This window comes from Garra rufa, chromosome 22 (genome assembly GCF_049309525.1).
Source record: "Garra rufa chromosome 22, GarRuf1.0, whole genome shotgun sequence".
Classification (NCBI taxonomy): Eukaryota; Metazoa; Chordata; class Actinopteri; order Cypriniformes; family Cyprinidae; genus Garra; species Garra rufa.
The window spans coordinates 32,474,009-32,497,042 of record NC_133382.1 but is presented as its reverse complement, the minus strand read 5'-3'; the positions used below and the strand labels follow the sequence as shown (position 1 = coordinate 32,497,042).

Genomic DNA, 23,034 nt, shown 5'->3' with positions numbered 1-23,034 from the left:
AGTATATTATAGTATGGTGTATATAGTATATAATAAAGTATTAAGTAGTATTAAAGAAAAATAAAATGATATAAAATAATTAAAATTAATTAAAAATAAAACAATAAAAACAATAAATGTAATTAAATTGTATCGAATAAAAAGTATGAAATATAATAAAGTGTTAATTAGTATGAAATAAAAATAAAACAATATAAAATAAAGTAATACAAATATTACAAATAAAATAAGCTACATCACCTGCAGATGTTCCATATAAAAAATAATAAAATAATATCAAACATAAAAATAAAAAAACAAATGAGTATAAAATAAAATAGTATCAATAAATTAAATACAAATAAAACAATAAAAACAAGAAATTAAGTTAAATAGTGTAACATAAAATGGTATAAATGAAAAAAAAAAAAAAAATTCTGTTTCGCGAACGCGGAGCACGCACGTACACGGGGCGGGATTTATTGCATGAACCAATCACAGCCAATCATAACCAGTTATATCCAATCATATCGCAATGGAGGCATTGCCTCCTCTCACTGTCACACAATGTTTCTTTAGAAAAACAAGGGATTTATACACTTTTTAATGTTATATTTTGCAATATTGGCATTGTTTTATTTTTTTACTACTTTTGTGTGTTTTTTTTTTCTTTCTCATCCAATATTCTGTGGAGATACTGCCTCCCTTGCCTCCTTAAATATATTACGATTTTGACACAAATTTCACAATTTATTTCTGATTTACAAGCTTGCAATTTGATTTGATTATTTTGGATCTATATCAAGTACAGTACATGGCAAATTTTCTCAAGGGAAAAAAAAAATCTAGTTTATGAAATTCCACTTCCACTCATCTTTGGTACCAGTAGCCTGTCATTTCTCAGCCTTTTTTTTTAAATCAATGTGGCACACACACTCATAAACGTGCTCTTGCTCATATACCCTCTTGATCTCTTTATTACTCCTTCTCATTTTTCACCCCTGTCCCGTTTCCCTTCCCCCTTACAAGTGCTACTTCATCTTGATATCTAATGCAGGTGCCACACTGTGCCGTGATTGAATGTTTCATATTCGTGATAATCATATTAGATATTTATGATCCTCTGTGTGTTCATTTTATTAGATTCACGGCTCTCCATCACTTCCTGTAGCAGACCGACTTTGAAAGGGACGTCAGAGGGCAGCTCCACCTTCAGTTCTCCTTTCAATTAACCATGTTTTCCTTTTCTCTTTTTCTAAATAGCGGCTCAAGGATGAGATAGCAAAGGTGACGAACGAGATCGAAAGTCTTGGCTCCACTCAAGAAAGGTAAGATGATGAGTGATTTTATTTTTCGTTCTTTAGTTCTTTAGTATGCCATATTCACACACAAATTCACATTCTACATTTACTCATAAACAACCACAGAAGACTTACACACATACTCAGTCTTTCCTGTCCCCTGTTTGAATATTTAATGACAGTGCCCCCTGCGGGAGTGGAGGCTGGTGAATTATGTACGGCTGTTTTGGTAAGAGAGGGTGTAATTTGTGTAAATTGAGATGTGTTCAGGACTTTGCGAGAATATCATACAGTACAGCTTCCTCACAATTAGGTATATTTACATTACATTTTATATAGGAAAAGCATTTCAAATAGAATGTTTAACACTTTGTTTTAATGCAGTCTGAGGGGCCATTCAAGCAAAACACGTTTTTGTATTCCGCTACGCTGCTTTCCATTGTTTGTCTTTGTAAACATGCACTAGACAAACATTTTTGACCATTGTAAATTTAAAAGAAGTTTAACTTTTAAAGGACATTGAATGCAAAATTCACTTTTACATGATGTTTGGAGGTGTCTTAGCAGTGTGTGGACACAACCACACTATGATGATAAAATTACATTCATTTTTTAATCCCCCAAAAACCTAAAAAGTCTTAATTATCAAGCCGTTTTGATTTTCTGTAAGTCTTCATTTTCTCCCAAAAATCAGAGCCACTGAGGACGTAGTGGATTAGTTTTGTTTTTGATGGTAATTTGCCACTGAAAAACAAAAAAAAGGGGCGGGGTAAGTAGTTGCTCATTATCATTTAAAGAGACATGTACCGAAAGAGGTCACTGTGAACAGAGCTGTTTTTGACAAGGTAAAATTGAGGAATTTTAAAGGGGTCCTATTATGTTCTTTTACAAAGTCTTTATTTTGTTTTGAGGGTGCACTAGAACATGCTCTCATGCTTGGTGGTTGAAAAATGCATTATTTTTCACATAATTTACATTATTGCAATAGCTTTCTTCCCAGGCTGGCACAAATGTCTCGACTAGTTTGATGAAGGTCCACCTTCCGAAAAACAGTTAGCAGTCCCACTGCGTTGCAATTGACGAACAGCTTAGGCGGTGTTTCAGTCCTGCCACGCTCCTAACCAAAGCAGCAAGTCCTGTGTACGACTGCGCAAACTAAAGTGATTCTTACGTTTTACATATGGATATTTTTCTTACATAAACACATCGGATCGCTAAAGGAGGCTTTTACTGACCCCCCCCCCCCCCCCCCGAGCCATGTGAGGCACCTTTTATTATGGATAGACTTGTTTTGGACTGATGGAGAGAAACACCAGTCTATGTCGTTCTAAAGCTTGGGAGTGCCATAGAATGGAAAACTATTTACCTTGGCATAGTTGAATAATAGCAGTTCTGTACATGACATACAGTGAGTCTTAAACACCATCATTTCCTCCTCCTTATACAAATCTGGTGTTTACTGCTGCTGTAGTATAATGTTACACAGAGCATGTGCAATTGCAAATCACAAAAGTGAAACTAAAATGATTGTGCATTCAAAATGGCAGTTTCAATGACCCGCACATTAATAGCGGCTCGGGCTCTGTCATTAAATATATATTTTCCTCCATGTGCGAGCTATAGAGATGAGCAGCTCTGTGAAACAGCCAATCAGAGCAGAGCTCCTCATTATTATTCATGAACCTTCCAAATAAGGTAATAACAGACTATTTCATTCTAGGGACAAATCCTAGGGTTGTAAATGGACTTGTAAAACCGTTTCTGGAGAATTTTTGCCCTTTCTTATGCCATATACCTTCTATGTAGATATCAGAGAACAATTTAAAATATTGTATCAATGCATTCTATGGCACCTTTACTATGACTCTAATTGCATTCATCTGAAAGAAGGAAAAGGTATATACACCTTGAATGCATGGAGGGTGAGTTAATAATATGCTACAGTAGTGTTGGTCCTATCGTCAGCCTGCGAGATCGCAGATACATGGTATTATCATTATTGTGCTAATTTATTTATTTACATGCCCAAAACCAGCTCCATCGTAAGTCTATTGAAGATATCTACACTGTATGATGAATAAATCTCTACGGTGCGGCTCTGACGCGGCAACCAATGATCATCACTCTAGTCAATTTTGTGTTTACATCAGCCACGGCTCTGCATGTGTTTCGACCCTCTATACCGCACATGTCAACGGCGCGGCTCCAGCACGGTTACCGGAGCAGTCCGCGAACACTTTAGTCAATGCTCGTGTTTATAAAGCATCCCAGAAGCAACTGTCTATGCTACATCGCTAAAGTTAGGCGAATCCCGCACCTCACCCACGATTCGAATTTGTTTAGGTGGAATTTACATTGTGACATCCTGGCATCTGGAAAACTAACGCTGTAGGTCAAAGGAGCCGTTTGTTGTAGTTCTTAAAAATGGATTTGTAACTTTTGTAGATGTTTTTTTATGCCCAAACATACACACCACACACTGGCTAAAATTCAAAAAGTGAAAACGCATAATAGGACCCCTTTAACAAGTATTTAGCGTACATTTCATAAAGACCCTTAAGAATCATACAAACACTTATTTGTCTATTCAACACCCTGCGTCTTGCGTTTTTCAGCACAAAAACGCCTTCTGTGTGAATTGCCCCTGATACCGCCTGACTGCAGTGACCCATATTCCCAGACCAAACAGAATTGCATCAAAGAATATACATCAAACTGAATCAAGCCCATTCATTATACATGAAGCCTGATCCCACCGGGGCCACCGAACACTTCACAGGAATGCCCACTTTGATTCACATGAGGGCCATTTGGATGGAAGAAAACCATTTTCAGAAAGTGTTCCATGTCGTTAACCTTCCTTTTATGAAATTCTTTTGTCGTTCTTTGTTCCTCCTCCACCTTAAGAACCATGTCATATGGCCGCAATGGAAGGTGTAGTAGTGTGCGGCCCCCATTTACAGACTGTGGCTTTTAACATTACATGTCGCACCATCCTAAAGTGCATTTGGCTGAGTGGTTATTAATGATGTCATTATGAGGCCCTGACAGGCATAGATGTCGTACAGCTCCATTCCCTGAGTTTTAGCTTTAGATTGTAGCTGTCAAAAACCTACCCAGCATTAATAAAGCCTTCATCTTTCTGTGTTTGCAGAATAAACATGCAGCGGAGTAAACAGATGGCAATGGGCCGCAAGAAATTTAACATGGATCCCAAAAAGGTAAACTAGCACTGGCTTGTAATACAAGAAGGATGTAAATTTTCCCCATCATAGACTTTCTCTGATATGCTTCGGTAATGATCCCCTATTACATAAAATGCATTGCCATTTTGCATTTTAAACTTTTGATCTTGTGTGGGTGCACATATTATCATAAGCACAAGCTAACCACAGCATTTTCAGCTCATTTCCATAGATTTACCAGAATCCAATCTCATAGGTTAAAGTTCATAGATCAGAATAAGAGCTTTTTTCTGTACTTATCAGGACATAAAACAGGAAACTGTGAAATTATAATGCATGCATGTAGGGTTTCTTTAGAAGTTCTTTATGCTGAATGTTGTGTTTTTCTCAGGGTATTCAGTTCCTCATAGAGAATGAATTGCTGAAGAACACTTGTGAAGATATTGCTCAATTCCTCTACAAGGGTGAGGGCCTCAACAAGACAGCCATTGGAGATTATCTGGGTGAGAGGTAAGAGCAGGTCCTTCGGCTGATGGTCGAGAAAGACAGAGCTCATGAAGTCTTAAAATATTAAACAGAACTGGTTTTAGCATTGGTAATGCAAAATGATTTTTGAGCACAAAATCAGCATATTAGAATGATTTCTAAAGGATCACGTGACATTGAAGACTGGGGTAATGATGCTAAAGATACAGCTGTGCATCAAAGCAATACATTGCATTTTAAAATATATTAAAATCAAAAACAGTTATTTAAAATTGTAATATTTTACAGTATATCACATCACATTATTATAGAAGCCGTTTCCGCCACTGAATAAAAAATAAAAATGGTAATTGCGTGTTTATCTCACAATTCTGACTTTTTTACTTAGAATTGCATAATATAAACTAACAGTTGCAAGTTATAAAGTCAGAATAGCAGGATATAAACTTGCAATTGTAAAAATAAAGTCAGAATTTTGACTTTTTTTCTCTTTTTTTTTTCTTATTTTCATGCATTTCTGACTTCTTTCTCGCAATTCCGAGTTTCTGTCTTTGCAATTTTGACTTTTTTTCTTGCAAATGCATGTTTGTCTCACAATTCTGACTTTTTTCTGGCAATTCAGATTATTTGTCTCGCACTTCCGAGTTTCTCACAATTTTGACTTTATTCTTGCAAATGCATGTTTGTCTCGAGTTTCTATCTCACAATTTTTTTTTTTTGCCAATTCCAAGTTTGTATTTCACAATTCTTATTTTTTTCTTATATAAACTGCTGACTTTATAATTAATGACTGCGAGTTTATATCATGCAGTTCTGAGAAAATAAGTCAGAATTGAGAGATGTTAACTCAAAATTGAAAAAAAAAAAAAAATGCAGGATTGTGAGAAGTCGCAATTAACTGTTTAAATGTTTTATTCAGTGGCGGAAACGGCCTTTCATACATTATATTACTATTTTTACTGTATTTTTGATCAAATAAATGCAGCTTTAGAGAGCATAGGAGACTTCTTTCAAAAGCGTCACTATTTAAAAGTTTGTGATCGGTACTTACAGAAAAAAATACAGTAATATTGTAAAGTATTAATATAATATAATGGTTTTTAAAGTATAATTTATTCCTGTGATGCAAAGCTGCATTTTCAGCATCACATGATCCTTCAGAAATCATTCTAATATGCTGATTTATTGTCAATGTTGAAAACAGAAGTGCTGCTTAATATTTTTTTTGGAACCTGTGATTCTTTTTTTCAGGATTCTTTAATGAATAAAAAGTTAAAAGAAAATCATTTCAATTTCTTTCAAAAAAGAAAGAATAAAAATTTACTGACCCCAAATAAAAACCATTTAAAAACTTTTATTTATTAAATAATCCTGACAAAAGTATCACAAGTTCCAACAAAATATTAAGCAGCACAACTGATTCCAGCATTGGTAATAAATCAGCATATTAGAATGATTTCTGAAGGATCATGTGACACTGAAGACTGGAGTAATAATGCTGAAAATTCAGCTTTGCATCACAGAAATAAATTATATTTAAAAATATATTCACATAGAAAACATTACACTAAAAAATATTTCACAATATTACTGTACTGTTTTTTCTGTATATTTGATCAAATAAATGCAGTCCTGGTGAGCATAAAAACGTCTAGGTTACGAAGGTAACCCTCGTTCCCCGAAGGAGGGAACGGAGACGTTACATTGGGATCTCGCCTGAGAGACCGATCACCTCTGAGCCTTATTAAAAAGGCCAATTGAAAATTGGCGAGTGGACGTGCGCGCCGGCCACGCCCCCGTACATACGGGTATATAAGATGGCTGCGCGCACCACTCAGTCAGGCTTTTGCTGAAGAGCCGGGAGAGCCCGGCGTCAGCGCGACGCCAGGGGCGTGGCAGGGGAATGTAACGTCTCCGTTCCCTCCTTCGGGGAACGAGGGTTACCTTCGTAACCTAGACGTTACCCCTTCAGTCGAATCACTTCGACGTTACATTGGGAACAAACCCATGGAAAAGGCCACGACCCTGACGCCGCGTTACGCAACAGCTTCACGTGCTGACAAGTATACGTGCCGGCAGGCGAAGTGTAACGTAACCTTCCCAACGCCCTGGGGCCTAATAAGGGGGCCCCTCCAGGGATGCCAGTTGTACTGAAGCATGGGTTGGGGGGGCGGAGCACATGAAATTTTACATGTGGAAATAAGAATAATTCAATATATCCATAAAAAGTTTTTTGGGGATATACGAGGGAAACAGCGGTCTCCTCCGCTGGAATAATAAAAAACTAAGCCACAACCTGCGGGGCGAAGGAAACCCAGGCAGGATCACAGTGCAGGACTACTCCGCGCCTAGCCCTGACTGCGGGGCAGGAGGACCCAGGGTTCGCCGGAGGGAACATTCTGGGAAATAGCGCACGGATCCACGTGGGAATGGCGCAGCAAGCCGACACCAGCCGGACTTCCCGCTCGCCTGAGAGTCCCTAAGTTAGGACACGGGAGAACGGCCTCTACGCAAGGTTGGAGAACCAAGCGAAGGTAGGGTGTCGCCCAGCCCGCAGCTTCCGATTTTTACATCTGCTGGTGAGGTGCCATGAACCAAGGATCACGGCTGTCCCTGGGTATAACAGGGAGGGGCATCTACCACCATTTAGCCAACCTCAGTTCGGGGAGCATTCCCTTTCTGCGAATCCCGAGGCAGATGAAGCTGCTGGTGCGGCTGAAGTGCCGAGTGATTCAGTCTCACATATTTAACGACACAACATCGCACGACTGGGTCTGCCTCCTCCAGAGCAGAGCTTGCAGGTCTACCACCTGGTCGCGGAAAGGCGTGGTGGGGACCTTGGGCACCGAGCCGGGGTCTCGACGGTAACGTGGAAAACGCCGGGCCCGAATTCTCGACACACTTTGCTGGCAGAGAAGCTTATAGGCCCTCTTGATGGGAGCCAGGGCAGACAGGAGCGCTGTCTTAATGACAGGAACTTTAGCTCGACTGAGGCCCGTGGCTCCAACGGAGCGACCCGCGGCCCTGAAAGGCGACGGGGAGGCCCACGAGGTATGAGGTGCGTGCTAAGCACCTCTGAGGAACCTGAGCTTGTCGGTAACTTACCCTCTTAAGGAAGCCGGGGCAGTCAGGAGTGCTGTCTTAATGACAGAAATTCTAGCTCGACTGAGGCCCGAGGCTCCTGAGGAGCACCCCGCGGCCCCGAAGGGCGACGGGGGGGTCCCAGAGGGTATGAGGCGTTACTTGACAGAGAAAACTTTTAGGTCTCCTGCCCTCTTAACGGGAGCCAGGGCGGTCAGGAGCGCTGTCTTGATGACAGGAATGCTAGCTCGACTGAGGCCAGTGGCTCAATTGGAGCGTCCCGCGGCTCTGAAGGCGACGGAAAGGCCCCAAGAGGGTGTGGGGTGCGTTCTGGGCACCTCTGGGAAACCTCACGGCCAGTGAATGCTTACCTACTTAGCTCCATCTACTGCATGTGATACGCGGCGAAGCAGCTGCATATACTTAGAGTGAGGGAACAGTCTGCGCTCAACTCTCCTGCAGGAAGGGAAGCATACTGCAACCGTGTAACTCTGTGGAAAGCCAGCAAATAGACCTCATCTCAGTGCGAGCCTGCCTAGTCAAGGGAGCTCGGTACTGAGTGATAATTGTATCACGGCCTGCGAAGGCCGGAGAGGTCTGGGTGTCATCCCGTGCCCTACAGGGAGGGACTGCCGCGAGGGAACGGTTACTAGACCTGAGTCTGGGTGGGCCATTCTTGTAGCGCAACCAACAGACTTACTCCTCGTCCTCCCTGGACTTGCACAGAGTCTGTGCAAGGAGGCTCGCTGGGGAAGGGCGTACTTGGGCCCCGGAGGACAGCTGAGTGCCAGCGCTGCTCTGAAAGAGGCAGCTGGTAATGGGAGCAATCGGGGGCGAGCGGATGTGGCTGGCCTACCGATATGCTCCAAACTAGCTGCGTCACGGGGTGGAGTCGCCATCCTGCAGGTGGTGGACTGCCGTGAGAGCCGATAGGCTGCACGGTTGAGTTTACCTGCTTCAAGTGAATGGCCAGTAGCAAAATCTGCCACGTACTCCCTGGGAGCAGATGGAGAGGCTGTAAGCCTCTGTCGTACATGGCAACCCAACCCGTGGTGAGCCACGGGCTGGCTTGTCGGCCAAACTGCGGGAAAACGCCAGTCCGGAGTGGGCCGAGATGCCATGCCCATCATGGGACTCGATCGTGCTGAAGCGGTCTCACATGAACAAGCTTAGCGGCTCTTAGCGGCTAGAGCTGTCATGTGCCCCAGGAGCCTCAGTTTGAGAGAACCGCTGTGTTGTGCCTGATTGATTCAGGAACTACAGCACTGACTGCGCGCTCTTGGTAGTAAGGCGGGCTGTCTTGAGGACCGAGTCGGGCTCCCGACCGAGGAAACGAATTTCCTCGGTTGGCCTGAAGGACCAGATGGCGGGGGTGCCGAGGCACCAGGTCCCAATGTTCGCACAACGGAACTCACGAGTGGGCTGGTAAAGCACCAGTCGAAGAGACGGTTGAAGACGCGAATACCTGTCTGCCGAAGAGGGGACAGGGGAGCTCCCATGGCCTAAGAAGGCAGGAAGGAGAGGGACTAGCCAAATGGAAGCACCTCGCGCTGAGCGCTCGATCCCCGGGGCAGACCGCCGAAGGGGTGTGCGCCGGGGAGATCGAGACGCGACAGCGGGTGCCCTTCAGGCAGATGGCTGCAACCCAGCCCTGGAGACGGAACATACTTGTATGTGCGTCGTCGTGAGCATGTGTGCCGACAGCCTAAGAAGGGATCGGAACAGAGCTCCATCCAGGGCGGATGTTAACCCACCACTCTAACTGGACACGTGAAGTCAGGACTCTTATCAAACCCCGACCTCGTCCCGGCTGGAGAGACAGGCTGGATCGCGTCCTTCGCCAGTAGGAACGCGACCTCCGCAGGCAGAACAGAGGCACGCCTGTTTCTGAATAAAGAATGTAAGGGGTACCTGTGAGTCTGGGCGGACGCCTGGAGCCGGGCCGTACCGTCCGTATCAACCAGTGTAGTGGTATCAAGGGAACGTTGACCGGCGTGACCGTGGTGGGGCAGCCTGGGGAAAGACAGGGAAGGAGACAAAACCCAGAAGGATAACGTCCTGGAGAAGTGTCTAACTGCACTAAGCAGTGCTTACCTACTTCCCTGGTTCCCGCGCTGGCGACATCCGGTCCCGAGTCTGGTTCCGAGGAGTGGAAGTGCTGCTCAGGAAGGAAACTCGGGGCCGGGGCCCCAGAGGTGAGAAGGCTGGGTCTTTCTGTGATTTGAAATGACCGGCTAAGTCCCGCTTCCAGCGGGAGTGCCGACAGAGTAGCTCTCTCCACCTCCGGGGGTGCTCGCATCAGGGACGCTTCGAAGCTCGCCTGCGAGGGTCTTCCGTCGCAGGACCCTGAGAGGCGAGCGGCGTCCCTCTCCCACGGGCGGCTCGACGTCGGCTGCGAGCCTGGATCGTGTGGCTCAGCAGGGGACGGAGCTGCGGGGGGACGCCTTCGGCGACAGGCAGGCGGAGGCGGGGGCCCAGGCGGCGGAATGGTAACTTCGCGGCGGGGCAGGATATGTTGGACGGCCTCCGTCTGCCTCTGGACCGTTGGAGCGCCAGAGGAGATGCCCAGCCCGAACGACGGGGAGGCGTACTGCTCTGGCATCTCGACGGGGTATGCTGATGGGCGGAGGATCGCAGGCTTTTGGGGGCCGGCGATACGTTCGACGCCGCTGAGCAAAAACCCTTCACGGTGTCGCCGAATAGGCCGCTCTGGGGAATGGGAGAGTCGAGAAGGCGAACTTTGTCGGCCTCTGCCATCCAGGCCAGAGTCAGCCATAGGTGGCGTTCCTGGACCACACAGGTGGACATCACCTGACCAAGGGGACACGCCGCGACCTAGTAGCCCGAAGGGCGAAGTCAGTGGCGGCGCGGAGTTCTTCAAGTACCCCCTGGTCAGGACCACTCTCGTGCAGGCCTTAAGGTGCCTGCACCTGGCACTTTTGCAGTGTTGCCATGGCCTGCAGGGCGGGGCAGCGTGTCGGGGGGCGCAGAAAAGGCCCAGCCGATGAGGGCGGAAGAATTTCACATGCCCTAAAAGGGAGACGCGGAGGGCCCCACCAGGCGGCCGCGCCCGCGGGCAAAGGTGCACCGCGATGGCGCGCCCGCCTGGGGGACCGCCACGTACCCCTTGGCTGCCCCGCCATGGAGAGTGGCGAGGGGAGAGGAGCTGGAAAGCGCGTCAAATGAATAGGGCGCCGTAGATTTTGTCAGCTCCTCATGCACATCCGGTCAGAACGGGACCGGGGGGGAGCGCGGCGCTGCCGCCGGGCCCCCCCCAGGAACCAGTCGTCCAGCCTAGAAGGATCGGCCGGGCCCCCTGAGGAACCTTCAAACCGATCCCCCCCGGCCGCCCGGAGAAGCATAGCCTACAGTTCGACATCAACCTCCGGGGGGGCAGCGACCATGGGTGGGCGCCGCGCCGCGGGAAGAGATGTGTCACCGTCTGACTCTCCCTCTGATGCTGTGACAGACATCTCATCCTCTGCAGGAGCACCGAAGGAGACGCTCAGCCCGCCAGGCGGGGAAGCGTCTGCTGCGGAAACTCAACGGGACCGCGCTGAGATAGAGAGGTCCGCAGGGCTTTTTGAGCCGGCGGAACGCTGTCTATCGTAATTTGAATGTCCCCCCCCGCGCCCCACCGCGGTGGCCGAAGAGCATAGGCGGCTCAACGGCTGACCACGGGAGGGAGGCGGGGGGAGCCAGCTCGCGAACGAGCGGCGGGACTTCAGCGTGGTCATGGTCATGCTTTCACCGCATGAACCATTCATGAGCACCACCCCAGTGTGCTCAAAGCCTAAACACGTGAGGCAGCGCTCATGTCCGTTTGCTGAGGAGAGGAAACTACCACATCCAGAAACGCACGGCCGAAAAGACATCCTGAAAAGAACGTCTAAAACGGCCGCTAGAAATTGCTCTTTTGTGATCCCGGTTTGCCCAGGGAGGCGCCGCGGGGCAATGCACTCGCCGGGGCTGCTCGCTGGAATGCAAAAAGGCTTTATATGGCCGTGAAAACGGCCGCCCGCGGGACCGCGCTGGCGGCTGCCAAACAATGCTCTTTCTCTGAAACACTCTTTTAGTTATGGCAGCGCAGCAGCAGGAGGGAGCATGAACTCTGAAGAACTCTTCTCGGCTGTTTAGAGGCTCGACACATCGGCTCTGAAAGCAAAAGTCTGACTGAGTGGTGCGCGCAGCCATCTTATATACCCGTATGTACGGGGGCGTGGCCGGCGCGCACGTCCACTCGCCAATTTTCAATTGGCCTTTTTAATAAGGCTCAGAGGTGATCGGTCTCTCAGGCGAGATCCCAATGTAACGTCGAAGTGATTCGACTGAAGGGGTAACTGTATATTTCAGATTTAAAGCTACTTTTCTGTCTTTTACAAATTCATTAATTTCTTTACATATTGCTCAGATGGTGGGAGTTTCTTAACCAGAATGAGCTGCATTGCGGACCAGACATTTTCTCAAAAGTTCTGGCCTTGCAAGTCTAGTTGTAACCTTCATGGCCTTTAAACACAGTCTTTCAAACATAACTTACTGATTTATCAAGCAAAACTAGGTTAATGGAAGTTAAACAGATTTAGGCTTTGTTAAACATCTGAAATTGCTATATCTAGAATCAGAGCCCAAGGGAGGATGACCTCACTGACCATAAGCTAGTCCAGTACTACAGTCTGTCAAAAGCCATTATCTACTGCATCAAGATGTCCTGTGCCCATATGAAACTGCTGTGTTTTGCATTAAGGGTCAGCTTACACATTTATTGATGGACTGAAATTCAATGTCAGTGCCAGGTCATCAGGGACCTGTCAGAGCAGGAAGGAAAGTTATATAGTATGTGTGGAGGATTTATTTTCCTCCCTCAGTGTAATTATAGACATGCACGATGAAAATTAAAGGGGCAGTCCACCCAAAAATGAACATTTCATGAATAATAATGACTGGATTAAAAAAAAGTTCCATTAATTTGAGTCATCAACTGTCACACAATATTCTGTTTTTTTCCAATATCCTTCAATCAGTCAATAATGCTTTTTCTCTAAATGAACACCCGCATAAATGCAAACGCATTATTTTCTGTGTCACCTGAGGAAAATCAATAATGCATCCCAGGATCATAGATGAAGTGAGGTTACGACAATGCCGAGCTGGATGAAGGAGTGTAGAGCTTAATGGACGGACCCCCAAAGTGGGTTAATGCATTCGCAGCTCATTGATATTATCGACATGCCCCATTTCCTCACTGAAGAAAGAGCTAGTTACACACGGACGCTAATCCCAGACGTAATCCCCCCGTGAGATTTAATGCCCACTGGAGACGTCTGAGAGGAGGATCACAGCCGTAATTCCATTCACACTGCAAGCGCTACAAGTTTTATAACAGTGGACAAGGTTTTTAGTGGCATATGTTTTGAGTCAAATTCCATTGTTTCTTTAGAAATTGATGTGATTTAGTTCAAAGGAAGGAAATACAAATCTAGTTGCACCGTCTTTTATGACCAGATGTCAGTGTAACATAATTGCTGTTGATCTAAGATTGAATCTCCGGTCAATTTTTCTGTTTTGTCTCATTTCCAGGGATGATTTCAATATACAGGTGCTTCATGCCTTTGTTGAGCTTCATGAATTTACAGACCTCAACCTGGTTCAGGCACTCAGGTGACAAAATACATATAGACTATGATCTCCTTTGAGAATCCAGTACATGTCTCATTATGATCTCATTAATACAGTTAATTTCTCCCTATGCTCCATGCAGACAGTTTTTATGGAGTTTCCGGTTACCGGGTGAAGCTCAGAAGATTGATCGAATGATGGAGGCTTTTGCCCAGCGTTACTGTCAGTGCAATCCCGGTGTCTTTCAGTCTACAGGTGTGTATGTTTATGCATAATAATAATCTGATTGCTTTGCAATAGTTTGCAACTATATCAAAAGTTCAGTAGACAATACTAGAGAAATTTCATGATTTTTAAGCACAAATCTGATGTTGAATGCACTCCAATGCTTTTAAATGGTAAACATTTCTATAAGTATTATAAATAATAAATAATAATAAGTATGACTAGTATAATAAATAATTCTAATATTATAAAAATGTAATTATTAAACTATTAAATGAAAATATTGGCATGTAGCCTTCATGTAAATATTATTCAGATTATTGGCATGGACTTTACTGCATGATAATTAGAATTTTATTTTGTTCTTGATACCAAAGTACAGAAAATGACACTGATTATCTCAGTCCAAATTTAATTTAATTTTATTAAATTTTATTTTGTTTTGTTTTATTTTTGATATCAAAGTAGAAAAAGACACTGATATTTTATAAAACAAAATATATATATACTTATTTCTTTCTCATTCTTGATACCTAAGTGCAGAAAATGGCACTTATTATTTTATTTTTTGTACCACTGATATTTTATTTTATTCTTGATACCAATTTTATTTGATTTATTTTTCATTCCTTATACCCAAGCACAGAAAATGTCACTTATTTTATTTTATTTTTTATACTAAATTACAGAAAATGACACTGATATTTTATTTTATTTTATTATTGATACAAAGTGAAGAAAATGACACTGGTATCAAGAATAAAATAAAATATCAAAGTTCAGAAAATGACACTGATTATCTCAATCCAAAGCTGCTGTTTGTTGTTTTTTCTTTTTTTTTTTTTTTTTTTTTTTTTTTCATTCTTGATATCTAAAAGCAGAAAAGGTCACTTATTATTTAATTTTAATTTTGATACCAAAGTGCAGAAAATTACACTGATATTTTATTTTATTCTTGATACCAAAGTGCAGAAAAGGTCACTTATTATTTAATTTTATTTTTGATACCAAAGTGCATAAAATGACACTAATATTTTATTTTATTTCATTTTATTTTATTTTATTTTTGATACAAAAGTGCAAAAAATGACACTGATATTTTATTTTATTTTATTTTATTCTTGATACCAAAGTGCAAAAAATTACACTATTTTATTTTTATTTGATTTTATTTAATTTAATTTAATTTAATTTTATTTTATTTTATTCTTGATACCAAGGTGCAAAAAATAACACTGATATTTTATTTTATTTTATTTTATTTTATTTTATTCTTGATACCGAAGTGCAGAAAATGACACTGATATTTTATTCAATTTTTTTTTTTTTATTCTTGATATCTAAGTGCAGAAAAGGTCACTTATGATTTCATTTTATTTTTGATACCAAAGTGCAGAAAATGACACTGATATTTTATTTTATTCTTAATACCAAAGTACAGAAAATGACACTGATTATCTCAATTTAAAGCTGCTGTTTACCCCAGGGACCCAGTCCCTCCGCAATTTCCTTTCACCCACACAGGTGCTTCATGCCTTTTCACTCATCCATGTCTTGGGCTCTCTTCATAAATTTCCCATGCTCTTATCTATGCTAATATGCATGTAAAGAGTGCAGCTGATGTAGAGCACTTCCATGCCGCCCACATGTTGCTCGGCAAAGTGGCTACACATGGCCTGTCATGAGCACTTGGCTGCATTTTATCAAGAGAAAATTCAAAATTATGTATGTAAATATTCTCATTGGTTGCTACAAAGTTCTAGCAACAATAGTTTCTTCAATCATTTCAAGTAATGAATATAAATTAGAGAGGTGTTAAGGGTGTTATGAATGTATGCATAAATTTATTGTGGTCTGTGAGAGGATTAGAAATGCAAGCACCATTGGCTTAAGCACTATTTGGACGCTAATTGTTTCTCAGCATGACGTCTGTACATTAAAATTTGGCGTGACTCCTTAGTTTTTCTACTTTCTAGTTTCTAGTTTCCAGTTTCTACATGTAAACTCTTGTAAATGCTAAAATGTTTCTTTGCAGATACATGTTATGTGCTTTCATTCGCAATCATCATGTTGAACACAAGTCTGCACAACCCTAATGTGAAGGACAAGCCGTCTGCAGAGCGATTCATAGGCATGAACAGAGGCATCAATGATGGAGGAGATCTGCCAGAGGACCTGCTCAGGGTCAGTGTCCCCCACAGTTTTTTATTTTTGGAATTTATAATAATTTATTGTTTTTACATTGTAATTGTTTTTATGTTTATTTTATTTTAATTTATCTTTTATTCTTACTTTTAAGTTTTAATATTTATTTCTTTTATTTTATCTGACTAACTAGCCGACCATTGACAAATTTAAGGTGTTTATTTAGAGACTTTTTAAAATTACTTTTATTTAAAGTATTTAAATTATTTAAATTACTTTTATTTCACACAATTTTCATTCTTGCTTTTAAATTTTATTATTATTTTTATTATTTGCTTATTTTTTGTTTTAGCTATTGTGGTTTTAATTTTAGGTATTTATTTTTGTAGTATTTTTTATTACTTTTTTAAAGTTAAGGTAGTAGCAATGAAGTTTTTAATATTTCACACAATTGTCATCGACGCTTTTTTATTTTATTTGATTTTATTGGCTGACCATTGACACATTTAAGGCGTTTATTTTTGCAATGTTTTATTATCATTTTTAATATTTACTTATTTTATGTTTTAGCTATGGTGGTTTGATTATATATGTATGTTAGAAATTTTTGTTTTATTTAATTTAACTTTGTTTTATTTAACTGACTATTGGCCGACCATTAACAATTTAAGGCGTTTATTTTCACAATTACACATTCACAATCACAATTTTTTTTTACACAATATTCATTTTATTTTTTATTTACTTGTTTTTTATTTTATAGCTATAGAGGTTTGACTATATATGTATGTTTTCCTTATTACTAGAAATATATATTTTTAATTTTATCTGACTTTTGGCCAACCATTGACAAATGTAAGGCGTTTTACATTATTTTAATTATTTACCTATTTTTATGTCTTAGCTATATATATATATATATATATATATATAATATATATAATATTTTTTATTTTTATAATATATTTTATTTTATCTGACTATTGGCCAACCACTGACAAATATAAGGTGGGTTTTTTTTTTTGCGTTTTTTTTTTTTTTTTTAAGTACTTTTTTATTAGAAATTTTTTAATGTATTTATTTTATTTTATCTGGCTATTGGCCGACCATAGACAAATGAACTAAATTTATTTTATGTATTTATGTATTTATTTATTTATTTTAAAATTTTACTAGTAGCCGACTATTGACATTTATTTTCACAGTATTTTTATTTATTTAATTTTTTAATTTTTTTAAGTTACACTAATAGCAATGAAGTTTTCCACACGATTTTAAGTTCCAAATACAACTCAATTTAAACCCTCCTGCAGAACCTTTACGAGAGCATTAAGAACGAGCCCTTCAAGATACCTGAAGACGACGGCAACGACCTCACGCACACGTTCTTTAACCCCGATCGCGAGGGCTGGCTGCTCAAACTGGGTGAGTGAGGGTTTCTCCGTTGGGAAGATAAAGAAATGGGACTGGATGATACATGTGTCCATTAACAGGCCCTAAATATAAAGTGTCTCATGAACGTTTCTTATTTAATCAGAGCTGTGAATTAAAAGTCCTACATTGTGTAATGTAATAGCCAAGAAGCATGGGGCCGTTCTGCTAAAAGAGCTGATACAACCTCCTTATTTATCCACATGCTGCTCATATTTCAGCTCAGCCTGGATTTTACACAAGTGTTTTATTACAGCCTTTTGTTACAATATTTTGCATATTTTCGTAGTTAATTTCATTGTTTTCTTTCTTCCACATTGGTTTTTGGTTTGATGTTGTCTTTCTTCAGGAGGTATGTACACTGGTTTTTCTTTAGCTAGCTCATTAAGCTATGCTTCCAGGTGCTTTGCGCTTTCATTTACTCCATTTGTTTGTCTTTTTTTCCAATTTAATTTAACAGATATTTCATTTTATCAAAATGAAAGTGTCTGAGTCTGTTCATTTTGAGTTTTAACTGGTGTGTTGTCGCTGCGCTGTTGTGCTGTGCTAACGAAGGGTTTGTGATGTTTGCAAGACTCTCAGCCAGCTTTCTCCATCTTCGAGATCAACCTGTCTGTTAAACATTACTGTTGGTTTCTACTGCACCCATGTGGTCAGTTGAAGTACTGCCTGCTCTACTGCCTTCACATGCATTTGTGTTTGCGACAGGGATAACACAGGAATTATAGATGATTTAGACCGAGCACAGCTGATATATAATGGTACAATACTCCAATATTTGTGTTGTAATTGTTTGTAATGAGATGTAAGTGACAGTCATATTTTATTTATTTATTTGTTCATTGATTAATTTAAAATATTTTATAAATTGTATTAGTTTTGTCCTCATTTCTAGTATTCTAGTATTTTTTTTTTGTATTTGTACTTTAACTTTTTTTAATGTTTATATTTTTCTAATTATTTTAAAAATATATTTCTATTATGTTAATTCTGCATGTTGTGCTTTAGCCTCTAGAATGATTATTATTGTTATATTTTAACAATAACGGTTTATCATTCCATAATTTAAATTGTATTTATATTTTTCTATTTATATTTCTAATATTTTACTCACTTACGTTTTATTGTTATTTATTATTATTATTATTTTAGATTTTGAAACAGTGGTTTATTCGCATTTAATTAAGATTATAAGTAACAAAAAATCCTTTCATAGATTTTTAGCAAGTGTTTTAAAAGTAATTTTTAAATATTATATTTTCTTCCATTGCATTGCTTTGTTTTATCCTCGTTTTAGTTTAGTTTTAATTTTCACTTTCAAGTTTTAGTATTATTTTTATTTATTTTAATATTTTTGCAATAGCGGTATGATTAACATGCTTGCATTTTAATTCAATGTTAACATTTAAAATTATTTTAATATTTAATATATTATATTTAATAACATTTTTTTTAAAGTAACGAAAAAGCAATAAATAGATTTTTAGCAACAGTGTTTTATTAGTGTTATGCTTTTATTTTGAAATATTATCATATTTTCTTCCATTTTATTGCTTTGTAAATTTGTTTCATCCTTGTTTTAGTTTAGTTCAGTTTTAATTTTCACTTTGAAGTTTAATTAGTATTTATTTATTTATTTTAATATTTTAGCAACAGTGGTTTGATTACCATGTGCTTTTATTTTTTATTTAATATTAATTATTGTTACTATTAATATTGTTAATGTTTTAAAATATTTTTATATTTAATATATATTTAATAAAATATAAAAAAATTAACAAAAATGCAATAAATAGATTTTTAGCAACAGTGTTTTACTAGTGTTATGCTTTATAATTTTTTAATATTATGATATTTTATTCCATTTTATTGCTTTGTAAATGTGTTTAATCCTCTGTTTAAGTTTAGTTGAATTTTCAGCTTCAAGTTTTATTATTTATGTATTTTAATATTTTTGCAACAGTGGTTTGATTAATGTTAAATTAACGTTGATTAAAATTAATTTTAATTAATGTTAATATTTTTAATACTTTAAAATGTTCATATTTGTTAATATATTATATTTTTTGTTTTATCTTTTCTATTAAGTTAATTATCATTAATAAATATTAGAAGTTATTTGTTTTTAATATAATGTTATATTATAATGGTTATTACATTATTATTTTTATATTTTTTAACAACAGTGGTTTGAGCATTGTGCTTGTATTTTATTATTTTCTAGATTTTTCTGTGTAGTATTATTGTTTTTTTAAATTTAATAATTATAATAATACTTTTTGTTTTATTATTATTAATTTTTGGAATTATATATAATAATATTTATATAATATAAAATTATCAATTAAAAATAAATTTTAATATACATTTTTAGCAATAGATGTGTAATTAGTATACTGTGCTTTAGCTCCTGTGAATATTACTTTATTTAAAACATTATTTATATTCCATAGTATATAACAGCAGAAGATCGAGTGCTAACCTGTTTTAGAATTTAAAGCAAACCATTCTAAAGAAAAACAAATATTTACAGTAATTTACAGCATTGTTATGACATTTAGATAATGTGCTGTCATAGACAGAGCTTTGCATTCATTCTGAGATGCATACTTTATATAATACCGCATTCTCTTACTAATTTGGTCACTAACATCTTAAACTTGTGCCTGGTTCAGTGCTTTTTGGGTAACTGGGTTTTGTTCATAAGTCATTTGAGCTGTCCATCTGCTAATGTGAGTTCTCTTACATGTGTGTGTGTGTGTGTGTGTGTCTGTCTGCTGCTGTGCCTCATGTCTCTGCTGCTCACCACAGTTACTCTCCACCAAATACTCACACAGACCTGTACAACAGTGTCCTTAATATACTCACATCTGCCTGATCCACAGGTGGACGAGTCAAGACGTGGAAGAGGAGATGGTTCATACTGACGGACAACTGTCTGTATTATTTTGAATATACCACTGTACGTCAATCTGCTTTCTTTAATTGAAGTTAAACGATTGAATGATCCAAAATAAATATATGCCATCCGTTGTGTTTTACTGCGGTCACATGTGTTTCCTCATCTGCGTCTGTTTCCAGGATAAAGAGCCGAGAGGGATCATTCCTCTGGAAAATCTCAGTATTAGGGAAGTGGATGACTCCAAGAAGCCGGTAAACTTCCTCTCACTTTTCCATCTTTTTTCCCCACATTTAAGTTACTTTGTGGAAAAGTCATTATGGTTTGGTAGTTAGTAATGTTGACTAGTATTAGATTCATGTATTTAATTAGTTTGGTTTGGTTTTATCCTCACTTTATTATTAATAATAATAATGATAATAATTTGAATGAATATTTTAATAATATTTCATTTTAATAATAATAATTATTATTAATTGTAATATTTATTTTTGCAACAGTGGTTTAATTTGCATGCTTTTATATATATATATATATATATATATATATATATATATATATATATATATATATATATATATATAATTTTTTTTTTTTAATTAATTAATTATGAATTATTAAGAATTGTATGTATTTATTTTTTAATAGTTTTTTTTGCAAGAGTGTTGCAAAAAATCATCACTTTAGTATTATTGTTATTAATAATTTTAATATTTTTTCTTTTATTCTTTATTTTATATTTCTTTTAGCAACAGTGGTTTGATCTACATTCTGTGTTTTTATATTGTAAAATTGTTTTGTTTTATATATATTTTTTATTCTTATATTCTTTATTTTATATTAGTGTATTTTTGTTTTATCCTCCATTTTAGGTTTTATGATTATAAATAATTTATTTTTTATAGATTTTTAGCAACAGTGTTTAATTAGTGTTGTAGTTTATTAGTGAGGCTGACTAGTGTTAGATTTATGTTTTTCATGAATTTGGTTTTGGTTTGTTATAATAATAATAATTAATAATTTGAATATTTCAATGTTATTTAATATTTAAAATTTAGTATTTTTGTGTTTTTATTTGCTAAAATATTTTTGTTTTATATCTATTTTATATTTTTATATTCTTTAATAAAGTATTTTTTGTCCAGCCTTTTAAGTTTTATTATTAATTATTAATAATTGCATTTATTTTTTATTTAGATTTTTAGCTACAACAAAAAATATTGTCGTATTTTCTTTCATTGTATTACTTTGTATTTATTTTGCTACCCTTAGTAAACTTCAGTTGGTACAAAATTCAGCTGCAAGAATTCTGACAAAGACCAGTGTAAGCGAGCACATTAAACCTATTTTGAAAAAAATTGCACTGGCTTCCTGTCAGTTATCGTATTGATTTAAAATTATAAATGAATTGATATTAGTTCTTTATTTTATTTTTTAACATTTCAAAATATTGTGTGTGTGTGTATATATATGTGTGTGTATATATATATATATATATATATATATATATATATATATATAATATATATATATATATATATATTTATTATTAGTTAATAATTAATTTTTACTTTTAATTTTTAATTAATATTAATGTTTTTTTTGAATAAAATTTGTGTATTTGTGTATATATATTTGTTTATCCTCCCTTTAAGCTATTATTAGTTAATAATTATTGTTTATTTTAAGTTATTTATAATTATTATTATTATGATTGCTGTTATAGCATTATAATGTTATTACATTGCTATTTTTTATGAACAGAGGTTTGATTAGCATTGTACCTTTATTTTTTTCCAGATTATTATTATTTTTTTTTTAGTTTTATTCTCTTTCAACTTGTATAATAATAATTTTTTTTTTGTTCTTTCTTTTCATCCTAGCAACCCCTTTGCGAATCAAGTATTTGTTATGTACTAGCTGACTTTGAAAATATGTACGTTTTTACTTTGTGCTTTTAGTGCTGGTAATTAGCACAAAGGTTCCTGGTTGCTAAAATCTCTCTCATACAGTGGTGTTATTGTTCTGGTAACCTCAGTTTGCTCCAGTGAAATATCCTTGTGATTAATGTACTGAAAGTTCCTCTGGATAAAAGCCTCTTCTAAAGTAGCTCTCGTTACACAGAACTGCTTTGAACTCTTCATCCCAGACAACAAGGATCAGGTCATCAAAGCCTGTAAGACTGAAGCAGATGGACGGGTCGTGGAAGGAAACCACACGTTCTACCGCATCTCAGCACCAACAACAGAGGAGAAAGAGGAGTGGATCAAAAGCATCAAGTAAGACTTCCTCTGATCTTGCCATGACAGATTTTTAATATGCATGAGGTTGCATTCTGACACTGATTTGACCTAAACCCACAGTCACAGAACCAGTTTCTGAAATAATTTTTTGCTCACTGAAAATCCTTAGGGGTTTGTCTGTAAAATATTGTTGTAGTGTTTTTTTTAATGATTAAAAAAAATGCAGTCTATTTCTCAACGACTTCAGTTGAACCTTTTCTTATTAATGATTTAATAACAAACATCAAATACAGAAGATACACTGTCTACACTTTAAACGTATAACTGAAATTAAAACTATTAAAATTGTGTTCATTATTTGAAATAAAATATAAACATAAGATGCAAGTATATAATAAAGTGGAAACAAAAATACAACAGAAAAAAGTTAAATAAAAGCAAAA

At 37.8% G+C, this 23,034-nt stretch overlaps 1 protein-coding gene across 4 annotated transcripts in view; it reads left to right on the top strand.

Moving 5' to 3' along the window:
- The window catches only part of cyth1b (cytohesin 1b), a 97,057-nt gene that overhangs the window by 72,212 nt on the left and 1,811 nt on the right, over positions 1-23,034 (top strand). For 3 of the 4 annotated variants that reach the window (XM_073827987.1, XM_073827986.1, XM_073827988.1), the window contains exons 3-12: positions 1,243-1,307; positions 4,435-4,501; positions 4,857-4,975; positions 13,610-13,690; positions 13,791-13,903; positions 15,909-16,057; positions 17,332-17,444; positions 20,333-20,411; positions 20,531-20,602; positions 22,473-22,627. In XM_073827987.1, the coding sequence (XP_073684088.1) occupies positions 1,243-1,307; positions 4,435-4,501; positions 4,857-4,975; positions 13,610-13,690; positions 13,791-13,903; positions 15,909-16,057; positions 17,332-17,444; positions 20,333-20,411; positions 20,531-20,602; positions 22,473-22,627 (1,013 nt within the window). The remainder of the gene's footprint in view (positions 1-1,242; positions 1,308-4,434; positions 4,502-4,856; positions 4,976-13,609; positions 13,691-13,790; positions 13,904-15,908; positions 16,058-17,331; positions 17,445-20,332; positions 20,412-20,530; positions 20,603-22,472; positions 22,628-23,034) is intronic. The other variant, XM_073827985.1, reaches the window with a different exon arrangement.